The sequence below is a fragment of the Saccopteryx bilineata genome, chromosome 10, assembly GCF_036850765.1.
Source record: "Saccopteryx bilineata isolate mSacBil1 chromosome 10, mSacBil1_pri_phased_curated, whole genome shotgun sequence".
Lineage (NCBI taxonomy): Eukaryota > Metazoa > Chordata > Mammalia > Chiroptera > Emballonuridae > Saccopteryx > Saccopteryx bilineata.
In genome coordinates, this window is record NC_089499.1 from 46,710,758 (window position 1) to 46,723,937 (window position 13,180).

A 13,180-nucleotide genomic window follows, 5' to 3' on the forward strand; every position below is an offset into this window, starting at 1 on the left:
TTCCGATGGCTTTAGGCCACCCCTGTGTTTTGGTCGTTCGACCCCCGCTGGGGTCGCGACCCACAGGTTGAGAACCGCTGCTTTAGGTAAACAGTACAAAGAGGACCCCTTATTAAGTGCAAAAAATAGATAAGCAGTAAAGTATAAGAATCAATTTTAGAAGGAAGAAAGAACCTTTCCCCCAGATACCAGTTTTGCAATTTGGGAACTTGGGGTTTAGGGAGAAGGACCAGGAATATGAAATGCCACTAGGGGGCAGCATTCCTGCATGCAGTTTTTTTTTTGTTTTTTTTTTTAATTTTTTTTTTTTTTTTTTTCCATTTTTCTGAAGCTGGAAACGGGGAGAGACAGTCAGACAGACTCCCGCATGCGCCCGACCGGGATCCACCCGGCACGCCCACCAGGGGCGACGCTCTGCCCACCAGGGGGCGATGCTCTGCCCATCCTGGGCGTCACCATGTTGCGACCAGAGCCACTCTAGCACCTGAGGCAGAGGCCACAGAGCCATCCCCAGCGCCCGGGCCATCTTTGCTCCAATGGAGCCTTGGCTGCGGGAGGGGAAGAGAGAGACAGAGAGGAAAGCGCGGCGGAGGGGTGGAGAAGCAAATGGACGCTTCTCCTATGTGCCCTGGCCGGGAATCGAACCCGGGTCCTCCGCACGCTAGGCCGACGCTCTACCGCTGAGCCAACCGGCCAGGGCCTGCATGCAGTTTTTGATTTGAGTCTGGTCAGTAAATCCTGCATCTCAAACTACACTGCTCACAAAAATTAGGAAATATTTCAAAATGAATATGAAGCGATTAAAAAAAGAAGCATTTGATTTTTTTATTAAACAAAAACATCGGAAAAGCAAACAAGTCAAAAAAAGTTTGATTATGCAAATGAGATGCAAAACCAACTTTTATTTCATTGGTGAAAATGGACTATACAAAAGGCTGAAAGTACTGGAGTATTTGCATGTTCCCTGATCCCCTCATTTTTGTGAGCAGTGTATTTTGCTTCCTTTGAGGTCCTGGACAGATCCTGAAACCTTATCCAAGTCTCGGGTTTCAAAGCAGTACACTCTACCAACTGTTTTGCATGTCATTTGGCTCTGTCTGAACCGTGCCCACCACCTGGTGGCCCTGACCACTCTGCTTCCCTTCTGCCAGGTGGCTGCCTCCGGAGAGGGCTCTGCCATCAGTGGCTATCTCAGCCGGTGTAAGAAAGGCAAGAGGCACTGGAAGAAGCTCTGGTTTGTCATCAAAGGCAAAGTGCTCTACACCTACATGGCCAGTGAGGTAGTGGTTCACGCTTTCTCCCCTCTCTCCCGTGAAGGCTCAAAGATTAAGCTCGAGCCTCAGAATGTTTGTGTGGAGTATGCACTGCACCCTGACCCCTCAGGGCAGTGCGAGGCCTGGGTGCTGGTTCAGATTCCCATGTCAGTCACGTCTTGATTGAGCAATGCCACATTCTAAGCGTTCCTATGGACACACAACTGAAACTGCATGTCCATCCAAAATCTAAGGAATTCACCATTTCTGCGTGGAGAAAACGTACAACATGCAGACCTATGTACCTAAGTATGTGAATGTCACAGGCCCAGCATCCAGTTCAGGCCCAGGAGGGCTACTTTCTTCCCTCCATTTTAGTTGTTTGGGACAAAATTCAACAGGTTAAAGGAAGCTACCACACGTTTTGTCTAAGTGTCACTACATTGTCTCATAGTAACTCTTCTATTAAGTAAAACTTGTTTATATTTTTATAGAACATCTTACTTACATTTACATCTTCTAAAATATAGGAGAGAGGGCCTTGGAACTCAAGCCTCCTTCTGGAGTAGATAGGTATGGGCTGTGGTTCCACAGCAGGGCTGTAGAGTCCTGACCCAGGCTCAACCTGTAGGGTAACATGAAAGATTTCCATGTCCGGGCCCCACCATCTGGTGGCTTCCACAGGATAAATAAACCCTCTTTGAAAATTGGACTTAAATGCATTCTGCCCAGCTGCAGAGGGTGGATGCTTCGCCCCATTATGATGTGCACAGAGCACAGGGCTGGCCCTTTCTCCTGACCACAGGTGCTAGTGAGTGAGCAAAGCAACTTCCTTCTTTGGGACATAAAGCTTCCCTCAGAAAGGATGTGCAGCTGTGACCTGCAGTCGACCCTGTCCTTGAGTACTACAGGCCAGCAGGGACCCAGACATACACATACACACAGGGCCTGAGTGACCCGGATGCTGTGTGAGTTGAGCCCTTTCCAAGGGAGTCCTTCACTCACATCTCCACAGATGGGGCTTTCTCTGCTGGGGAGAATCTTTATCATTCCAGAACAAACTGAAATGTGATGTACTATCCTTCTGTAGCCCAGAGCAGCATCTTCCTGAGCAGGCATTCCATTGGACAGACACCACAAGGGTTCTCTGAAAACGGGGTTCTGAGGGAAAGCACGGTAGGCAGTGAGTGGGCCTCCCTCACTGTCGTACCTCTAAGAACTCATATATAAAGCCATGTTGTGGGTCTCTAAGACATGGAGATTTCCAAGCTGGCCTGACCACAGGCCATTCCTCATGGAACATTACATAGAACTGTTATTGCACAGGCACACTTTGGGAGGAAATACTGGCTTAGATGAACAAAGGCTAATGATTATTAAATAACCGTTAAAGAGAGGTGAATCCTATCTGAGAACAGAAAACCCAAAGCCTCTATGTTCCGAGCAGCAGTTAATGGAAATGATAGGATAACTTGATTTTAAGAGATGAATTTAAATATGCTTCCAAAACAGTTTCTTCCAGAGAGAGGAATTTGTACAATTTCTCATTAAGCGTATTCTAGTAAGAGTAGGTTTGATGATGTGGAGTAGCCAGTGGTCACTGTCTGTACTACCTGAACACGTCCTGTACCCTGACCCAAGCTAATACAGCTTGCTATTCAGGAATAGCCCTGGGAGAAAGTGGCTGTCAGAAGTATAAAAGAATCTTTTTTTAACATTTTATTATTTAGTTATTATACTTATTATTTATTACTATATAAAATTTCAAATATAAGTTTGAAAGAACTTTCAGTGAACTGTCATATGTCCATGAACTAGATTATACAGTTAACATTTTATTCATCCATCTTACTTTTTTTGATGCTTTTCAAAGTATACTTCCCCCTAAGAGTTCAGTATTTGTTTATCTTTTTTTCCTTGGAGGTACAATTTACATATAGTGAAGCACACAAATAAGGTACTATTTGATGGGTTTTGACCATGCGTACATCTGTAAGTCCCCGCTCACCCTGGTCCCAGAGGCTGCTCACTGTTCTCATCTTTTTCCAGCATAGATTGCCTCTTTTAATTTTTTTTTAAACATTTAATTTAATTTAATTTTTTATTTTTTATAGTGACAGAGAGAGAGTCAGAGAGAGGGATAGATAGGGACAGACAGACAGGAACGGAGACAGATGAGAAGCATCAATCATTAGTTTTTCGTGGTGACACCTTAGTTGTTCATTGATTGCTTTCTCATATTTGCCTTGACCGTGGGCCTTCAGCAGACCAAGTAACCCCTTGCTTGAGCAGCGACCTTGGGTCCAAGCTGGTGAGCTTTTTTGCTCAAGCCAGATGAGCCCGCGCTCAAGCTGGAGACCTCGGGGTCTCGAACCTGGGTCCTCCGCATCCCAATCCAATGCTCCATCCACTGCGCCACCGCCTGGTCAGGCTAGATTGCCTCTTTTAGACCTTCATAGAAATGGAATCACTTGTGGCTTCTTCCACTCAGCATGATGTTTTTGAGATTCCATCATGTCACAGATAGCAATAGGTCATTACTTTTTATGGCTGAGTAGTATTACATTTTGTGAATATACCAGTTTGTTTATCCATTTACCAGTTGAAGGATATTTGAGTTGTTTCCAGTTTGGGATAATTATCAGTAAAGCCACTTCAAATTTTTGCATAAAAGTTTTTGTGTGAAAATAGGTTTTTATTTTATCTTGGGTAAATACGTAGGCTCAGAATTCCTAAACCATAGAAACTTGTGTTTTCGATTTATAAGAAATAACCAGACCTTTTTCCAAAATGGTGTACTGGTTTACACTTCCCCCAACAATGTGTATAAATACAGGGGTTCTGGTTGCTCTGCATGTTTGTCAGCAGTCAGTATTGTCAGTCTTTCATTTTAGCCATTCCGGTGAAGGTATAGTAGTATCTCAATGTGGTTTAAATTTAGATTCTCCTAATGACTGATGATATTTTTTATATGCTTATTGGCCATTTATATATTTCACTTTGAGAAGTATCTGTTTAACTCTCTTGCCTGTTTTCTAAAGTAGGTTGTCTTTCTGTTACTGAGTTACAGTTCTTTTTCAGATACCAGTCTTTTGTCAGATGTTTAGTGAATATTCTGTCTGTTTGTGGCTTGCCTGTCCATTTTCTTAATGAATGAATGAATCTTTTGGTGAACAGAAGATTGTAACATCAGTAAAATCTAATTTATCCTTGTTTTCCTTTATGGCTATTGCTTTCTAGATCCTAAAAGAAAAAAACCTTTGTCTACTGAAAGTCACAGTTACAGGGGATCCTCAGGTTACAACAGTCATTTGTTTTTGTTTTGAGTTCATGACACTCACTCCCACAAAAACTTAGAAGAATTGAGACATTAGTGTTTCAATCTATGCTGTTAGGCATACTTATAGACTACATGGGGGATCTAGTTTGTGCCTGACAGAAGAATACACAATTTATGTCCTTTTCCTTTTTTATGTGGCTTAGTTGTGTTTTTATGTTCTAGGTTATGATTTTACAACTGTGTTAGTATAGGTAAGTGACTTAAGCTAGGATCTATTTCGACTTACACCAAAATTCAGGTTACATAACTGTCGTAGGAACAGAACTATGTTATAACCTGAGGATCCCCTGTATTCTTCTGAAAACTTTACTTTTTTAGCTTTTACATTTAGGTCTGTTTCAAATCAATTGTTGTGTATTGTTTGAGATAGAGATCGAGATTCATTTATTTCCATATGGGTATCCAGTTGTTCTAACACCATTTGCTGAAAAGACTTTCCTTTCTCTATTGGATTTTTTGGATGCCTTTGTAATACTATATCAAATAACTGGATAAGTGTGGTTGACTTTTGAGATCTCTATTGTTTCACTGATATAGTTACTAATCCTTATGCCAGTACCCTACTGTCTTAATTATTGAAACATTATAGTAACCCTTAAATTCAGGTTGTGTCAGTCCTCCAACTTTGTTCTTTTTAAGGATTGTTTTGGGTATTCTAGGTCTTTTGTGTTTCCATATAAACTTGTCAGCTTATAAACAAAAAACGCTGAGATTATGACAGGGATTTGTAAATCTATAGATCAGTTTGGGGTAAATTGGCATCTTAACAATATTGAATCTTCCAATTCATGAACATTTTATTTATTTAGTTAACTTCTCTTTTAATATTTTATAGTTTTTAGTATAGAGGTCTTACACTTGTGTTCTTGTATTTCTGTCAACTTTATTCCTAAATATTTTATTTTTTGGATGCAATTTTTAATAGAATTTATTTTATTTTCTAGTTGTTTACTGCTAGTATATAAATATTTTTAAATGATTACCCTGTGACCTTAGTAAATTCATTATTAGTTTCAGTAGTTGTTTTGTAATTAATCATATCCTTTGTTAGCACTGATAGTTTTACTTCTTCCTTTCTGATGTTTGTCTTTTCTTTTTCTTGATGCAGTGGCTAGGACATCCAGAACAGTGTTGAATTTCATTGATAAAAGTGAACACCCTCTTGCTTTGTTCCCAGACTTAGACGAAAATCATTCAATATGTCACTATTAAGTATGTTAGCTGTAGGTATTTTATAGATGTGCTTTGTCAGAGTAAGGAAGTTCCCTTCTAGTGCTACTTTACTATGAGTTTTTATCATGAATGGATGTTGAATTTTGTCAAATGATTTTTCTGATCTAGTACCAATCTTTGAAAATGATTCCCTTTTGTACACAAAATCTCCCCATCCCTCTCCCACAACCATTCTAATGTGCTTAACCTATTATATCTCTTTGTTTATATATGGATTTATAAAACTATTATTTATGAACATGTATATTTACATAAATACATGTGTATATAAAAATATATTTATATATAAAAGTTCTTTCTTTTTCCACCAAGCACTATGATTTTAAGGTCCATTTATGTTTTCTGGGTGCATCTGACTGCATTGTTAGCACCTTTATAGCACAGACACCCTGAGTGCTCTGTACTGAAGCCTATGAATGAGGTCATGGGCAATGAGTATGAAATACAATATCAGAAGTAACTAGAAAAATAGCTGAGTCACTGACTAATTGAATCAGTGGAAAGAGTGTGGGGTTAGAAGGTGATCCTGAGCCTGACCAGGTTGTGGCGCAGTGGATAGAGCAACGGACTGAGACACGATGGACCCAGGTTCAAAACCCCAAGGTTCACCAGCTTGAGCGCGGGCCCATCTGGTTTGGGCAAGGCTCGCCAGCTTGAGCCCAAGGTCACTGGCTCGAGCAAAGGGGTCATTTGGTCTGCTGTAGCCCCCCGGTCAAGGCACATATGAGAAAGCAATCAGTGAACAACTAAGGTGCCGCAACGAAGAATTGATGCTTCTCATCTCTCTCCCTTCCTGTCTGTCTGTCCCTATTTGTCCCTCTCTCTGTCTCTGTCACACACACACACACACACACACACACAAAAGTGATCCTGAGTCCAAATTCTGGCTTTACCCCTTACTTGCTGTGTGATCTTTGGAAGCTAATTATCTTCTCTGAGCTTCAATCTCTGCTTAGACTGGGGGTGACATTTTCTATGATTGCTGTGAAGATTAATCAAGATAATGTGAAGATGAAAATGCCTGGACACTAATAGGCGGTCACAAAATAAGTTTCTTTTCCTCCTCATGCCTGGCCCTGGCAGGAAGTGGAGATGAAGACTATGTGTGTGGTTATTTCGCTGTGTCCAAGGCATATCCCAGCAGAAAGGCTCTTCACGCATCTCAGATTGGAGATATCAGTGAACACTAAGCTGCTGACTGTGTATAGTGCTGTTTAACATCAGTTTTTCCTCCTGTCCCCCACAGGACACTGTGGCCATGGAGAGTATGCCTCTGCTAGGGTTCACCATTGCCCCAGAAAAGGAAGAGGGCAACAGCGAAGTAGGACCTGTTTTTCACCTTTTCCACAAGAAAACCCTATTTTATAGCTTCAAAGCAGAGGATACCAATTCAGCTCAGAGGTATCAAAATAACTAGTCCTTTACTTCCTTGCCTGTCTCACATAAGGAAACGAGTTGTTACCTGGGCTTTGGCTTCTGTTCTCCTGTAGCCATCCTATCCCATCAAGTCCCTTTGGGCCACAGCAGAAAAGCAGAATGGCCTGTTCTTAGTTGTGAAATTTTTAAATATTATTATGGTTTATTTATGCATGCATGTGTTGGTTCGGTAAATCTTTGTACTGTGTTCCAGGCCTTTTGCTAAATGATGGGGCAACAAATTAATATATATATGATGTGGTCCCTGACCTTCAGCTAGTAATAATCTAGTATAATCACTTATAAGTTCTGTGACCAGTCATAGGCACAGTCATGACAGCAAGTGTCTCTTCCCTTTTGTTTTAACAGGTGGATCGAGGCCATGGAAGATGCAAGTGTGTTATAGCAGTTACCAAGCATGTGGACTTAGAATAAAATCTTAGGTTGATATGTGGACCCTTCCAGAAGCTAATTCATGTGTCCACTCCTCTGGACACACATTGGATTCAGCATGGGGGCCTGGCCTTTTCCACTGGAACCCCCTGGCTCACAGCTTCACAAGTGGAGCCTTGAAGGGATATTTATAGATAGTTTCTGTCTTCGTGTCTGCCACCCCATCCTACCCCAACATAAACTATTTCCTTACCCAGAAGTGAGTTAAAATTCAGTAACATGAAGACATGGAAACCAGTAGAAAAGTACATTTTAGAAATGCAGGCTTTTTAGTAGAAACAATCTTTTTCCATTGTTGTTACTGGTAAACGTCACCTTTCATATTGTTGATTTCGGTGCCTCAGGTGAAACAAGAAACAACTAGAAAGTAACAGCTACTCTCATTGAAAGCACTTTATTGTTTTACTGAGCTACAACCTCCAATTTTATGTTCCAAGTGATTTACTTAAGTAAATAGCTGATGGAGTCCTGTGGACTAATTTGCCACCAGTATGTAACAAGGATGTACAAAAAATTGATTTATGCAAACCTGGCTGTGGCGACACTCAGAGGTGAGGGCTCTCCTTACCACGGACGGTGCACGACACTGGATAGGAAGGTGAGGATTTCCTCCTCCACTTGATCCTGCAACGTGTATTACTGACAAGTCAACTTAGTAAAGGAGGGACTTCCTCCTTCCACGGCATCCTCATCACTACACCAGTGCTGGAAGCTCGGCTGCTGGCAGACTCCGTCCTTACCTTGGAGGTCACTGCAAACCCTCCAAAGAGACAGGGTCTGCTTTAATTTATTGTGTGCCTTCCTGAGTTTTACCCCACATGAGCTGACAGCGTTATGCTTATGAAAACCTGTTCTTATTTTCAACACGGTAATCCTTTCCATGTTACTGAAACCTTGAGAGAGATAAAAAGATAAAACAAGATATGATCAGCAGGTGGATTCGTGGCCTTGGCCAGTGGCTCTGGACACAGTGAGGGAGTACAGAGGTAGTGGCTTGAAGATACTCTCTAGGTGCCTGGGCTCAGTCACCTCCTGCTGATGACTGCAGCTCATTCTGCTGGAAGTATTTTTACATAAAGCGAATTGGAATGGGGGGGGGGCAGTGATGGGTGGGATTCCTTGTTATTCTCATCGAAATAAAAAAGTCATATCATTTTCTGATGTCCTGTTCCCATCCTCCTGCTGTCCCCTAAAACAAAGGCACTTGCTAACAAACCTTTTGTAAAAAGCAGCATCTCAAGGAGTTATTTGCATTAAATATTTCCAGGGGAATTTTTTCTAGTTGGATTAAATATTTAATTATTCTAAGTCCCTGGCCAGCAAACTGTGGCTCGCGAGCTACATGCGGCTCTTTGGTCCCTTGAGTGTGGCTCTTTCACAAAATACCACGTGCGGGCGCTACCTCGATAAGGAATGTACCTACCTATATAGTTTAAGTTTAAAAAGGTTGGCTCTCAAAAGAAATTTCAATTGTTGCATTGTTGATATTTGGCTCTGTTGACTAATGAGTTTGCCAACCACTGATCTAAGTGATTAGACAGGTCTTTATAAATTTTTTTAAATTTTCTTTATTTATTCATTTTAGAGAGTAGAGAGAGAAAGGGGGGAGGAGCAGGAAGCATCAACTCCCATATGTGCCTTGACCAGACAAAGTGCAGGGTTTCGAACCGGTGACCTCAGCATTACAGGTTGATGCTTTATCCACTGTGTCACCACAGGTCAGGACAATCTTTACACTCAGTGTGTTTTATAGAAAGAAGGAAGGGGCAGGAGCTACCAAGATCCTCCACAGCTCATGTGTGACTGGGCAAGGACATGCCTGGTTTTGGTTTTTTGTTTTTAAATGTTTTATTAATTTTACAGAGAGAGGAGAGAGAGGGGAGTGGAGCAAGAAGTATCAACTCATATTGCTTCACTTTAATTGTTCATTGATTGTCATATGTGCCCTGATGGGGCAAACCCAGGGCTTCGAACTGGCAACCTCAGAATTCCAGGCTGATGCTTTATTCACTGCGCCACCACAGGACAGGTGGACACTCCTGTTTTCTGTTTTTACCTGTCCTTCACATGGTTATTTGTGTATTCATTTTGGTCAATTTCTCCTGGCCAGCTTTGCTCCTAGTTCCTTCCCTGCCCTTCTCTTCTTCCAGCCCACTTTACATGTTGTGTCACCTGGCTTCCCAGAGTAACTCAGATGAAGCCACCCAACTGGCCTGAGGGTACTCCTTCCAACTGGGCTGGGAGGCTGGGAAAATGGCCAGCTTTGATGCCACAGGAGGCAATGCTGCCTGAGGCCCTCCAGATACCTGCTTTGTCTCCTGCCCCCGGGCACAGAGCAGCCCCTTCACAGTGTGCCTCCAGCAAAAGCTATATTTCTTGGGAGGAAGCAGTATCCAGCCAGGCTGGGGCTCAGAAATTAGAACTCGGGCCCTGAGTAAGTCGCTGAGCATCAGTGTTCATCTGTCACATGGAGACCATTCCAGCTTCCCCAAAGAGTTCAGGGGATGAAACACAAACCAAATGGTTTGTGAAAGTGGACTGAAGAGCATAAACCTGTGAAGTGCATGGCATTGTTATACAAAAGGAAAGTATAGTCATAAGCTCTACTCAGTGACAATACAAAATGAAAACAATATGCAAAACAGACCTTCCTTTTTATCCATGAAAATGGCAAGCAAGAGCCTGACCAGGCGGTGGTGCAGTGGATAGAGTGTTGGACTGGGATGTGGAGGACCCAGGTTCAAGACCCCAAAGTTGCCAGCTTGAGTGCTGGCTCATCTGGTTTGAGCAAGGCTCGCCAGCTTGAGCCCAAGGTCGCTGGCTCGAGCAGTGGGTCACTCGGTCTGCTGTAGCCCCCTGGTCAAGGCACATGAGAAATCAATGAACAACTAAGGAACCGCAACAAAGAATTGATGTTTCTCATCTCTCTCCCTTCCTGTCTGTCTGTCCCTATCTGTCCCTCTCTGACTCTGTCTCTCCCACAAGAAAAAGAAAAAAAAAAAGAAAATGGCAAGCAAGAGAAATCAGGCCTAGGGAAGAAAGGCCTGATGTGGGTAGCATGAATTCCTTTCTTCATTGGGTCTTTTCTGCCCTCTATTTGCTTCCAGTGACCTCTCCCTGAGCTCTTCACACACGGATAAGGAAAAAGACCTCTGCAGGATTAGCCTCTGCATGCTTCTCAGAATCAGTAAAATTTTATAAAATTCAGAGTTTCTTGAAAGCTGGCAGCACTTACATTATGGTGGCTTCACACCTTCCCTGCAGACTGATTGTCTTTCTAGCCTGAATTAGTCTTAGTAAGGAGGAAGAATTCTGTTCACTATTACTAATACAAAGCACACTAGAAACACAGTAGTGGCCAAGGATAGTGATTTGAGTTCTGGGTCCTAATAATAATTCTTTTACATATCAGCAATACACTCGACTTGTTCTGGTCAGGCTGACAGACTAGCCACTCATTCTCCTGTGGATGCAGCCTACTCTTGTGTGCAGGTATGGAGTGAGGGACTGAGGTGCAGGTTGACCTTTGGGCATGCATTATGCAAGTATGCAAGCCAGTGTCAAGGACCCTGACGGCCCAGGATAGCTGCAGAAGTATAATATGGTTAGAGCCCTTTCTTCATCTATTCAATAGTTCAGCCTTCATTTGCTTGATAATGTAAATGTCATCGCTGAACTGTGAAGCCCTAAATGGAGACTGAGGCCACCTGGGCTAGGAGTGGTAGGACCAGGCTAGAGCCTGAGTTTTTTCTGCTACTGGGCAAAGTAACAACATGCCAGAATATTCTGTAGTGATTTGCAAATTCTGTGATTAGGTAAATTTCTGTGCTTTCATTCATTAATGGTCAGTTGTCTATTTTCAAGAGCAAATAACAGGAAACCAAGTTCACACTGGTTTAAACAATTACAAATCTAGCTCAACAGGAGGTGCAAAAGCACAGCAAGTTCAGGGTTAGAAAGTATCCCCAAGATCTAAGCTCTTTGGCTTTCTCTGACCTGTCTGCTGTCAGCTTGATTCCCCAAGAGGCTAATTGGTGACTACCATTATGGTTGGGGCTATAGGCTTGCCTGTTCACAGCCACCACAGAGGGAGAGCTTAGCATCCTGTAGCTATTGATAGCTTTCTCTGAGAAGCACCCAGCAGGCCCTCCATACTGCTTCAACACTGCTTTCTCCTGAGATAGTACTGTGAAGGGGCTCACCATGACTGTCACAGACCAGTCAGCAGTGGAGGTGGGATGGCTGCTAGAATTCACCCATGTGGTCCACTCGCCGTATCTTCTGGAAAGGAGACAATGGTTTGAATTAGCATAGTGAAAGAGCTGTTCCTTGCCATAGATTTGGGAGATTATTCTAGTAATAGAATAATTTATAGGGCAATTAATTATATGGGCATCTACTGTTATGTTTACTATATACAGTGTGTCCATAAAGTCATGGTGCACTTTTGACCGGTCACAGGAAAGCAACAAAAGACGATAGAAATGTGAAATCTGCATCAAATAAAAGGAAAACCCTCCCAGTTTCTGTAGGATGATGTGGCAGCATGTGCACATGTGCAGATGATGATGTAACACCGTGTATACAGCGGAGCAGCCCACGGCCATGCCAGTCGAGATGTGGACGGTACAGAGGAAAGTTCAGTGTGTTCTGTGGCTTGCTAAATTCAAATCCATGACCAAAGTGCAACGTGAATATTGGCACGTTTATAACGAAGCGCCCCCACATAGGAATAACATTACTTGATGGGATAAGCAGTTGAAGGAAACTGGCAGTTTGGTGGAGAAACCCCGTTCTGGTAGGCTATCGTCAGTGACGAGTCTGTAGAGGCTATACAGGATAGCTACCTAAGGAGCCCTAAAAAATATGTGCGTGAGGCCACATCGAACTGCACTGAATAGGTATGAAACTGGGAGAGTTTTCCTTTTATTTGGTGCAGATTTCACATTTCTATCGTCTTTTGTTGCTTTTCTGTGACCGGTCAAAAGGGCACCATGACTTTACAGACACACTGTATTACAGTAAGTGATGTATAGGGGAGGCTGGTTTGAGGTTATTGATCTTTTTTATATATATTATTATTATTCATTTTTAGAGAGGAGAGGGGAGGAGAGAGGGGAGAGACAGAGAGAAGGGGGGAGGAGCTGGAAGCATCAACTCCCATATATGCCTTCACCAGGCAAGCCCAGGGTTTCAAACCGGCGACCTCAGCATTTCCAGGTCGACGCTTTATCCACTGCGCCACCACAGGTCAGGCTGATGTTATTGATCTTTTAAGCCCCTAATCAAACTCTGTTAAATCAGCAGCCAAACAGCACTGATCTCTCACAGGCTCCTAGAAGACTGTGGTGTGATTATTAGGAAGAAATAATGGCAAGTACCTCTGCTTGAAGTGCTCTAAGCACCTTAACCCTATTACTTCATTTAATTCTCACAAGGACCTGCTGAGGTGAGTTCTATTATTATTCCCATTTTGCAGATGGCA

General features: G+C 42.6%; 1 protein-coding gene across 1 annotated transcript in view; it reads left to right on the top strand.

The window, feature by feature from the left end:
- The window catches only part of FGD5 (FYVE, RhoGEF and PH domain containing 5), a 137,037-nt gene extending 127,545 nt beyond the window's left edge, over nucleotides 1–9,492 (top strand). Inside the window, exons 19-21 of the mRNA XM_066245645.1 lie at nucleotides 1,152–1,280; nucleotides 7,073–7,227; nucleotides 7,612–9,492. Coding sequence (XP_066101742.1) covers nucleotides 1,152–1,280; nucleotides 7,073–7,227; nucleotides 7,612–7,648 — 321 coding nt within the window. The 3' untranslated portion in view covers nucleotides 7,649–9,492. The remainder of the gene's footprint in view (nucleotides 1–1,151; nucleotides 1,281–7,072; nucleotides 7,228–7,611) is intronic.
- Nucleotides 9,493–13,180: the final 3,688 nt, after the last annotated feature.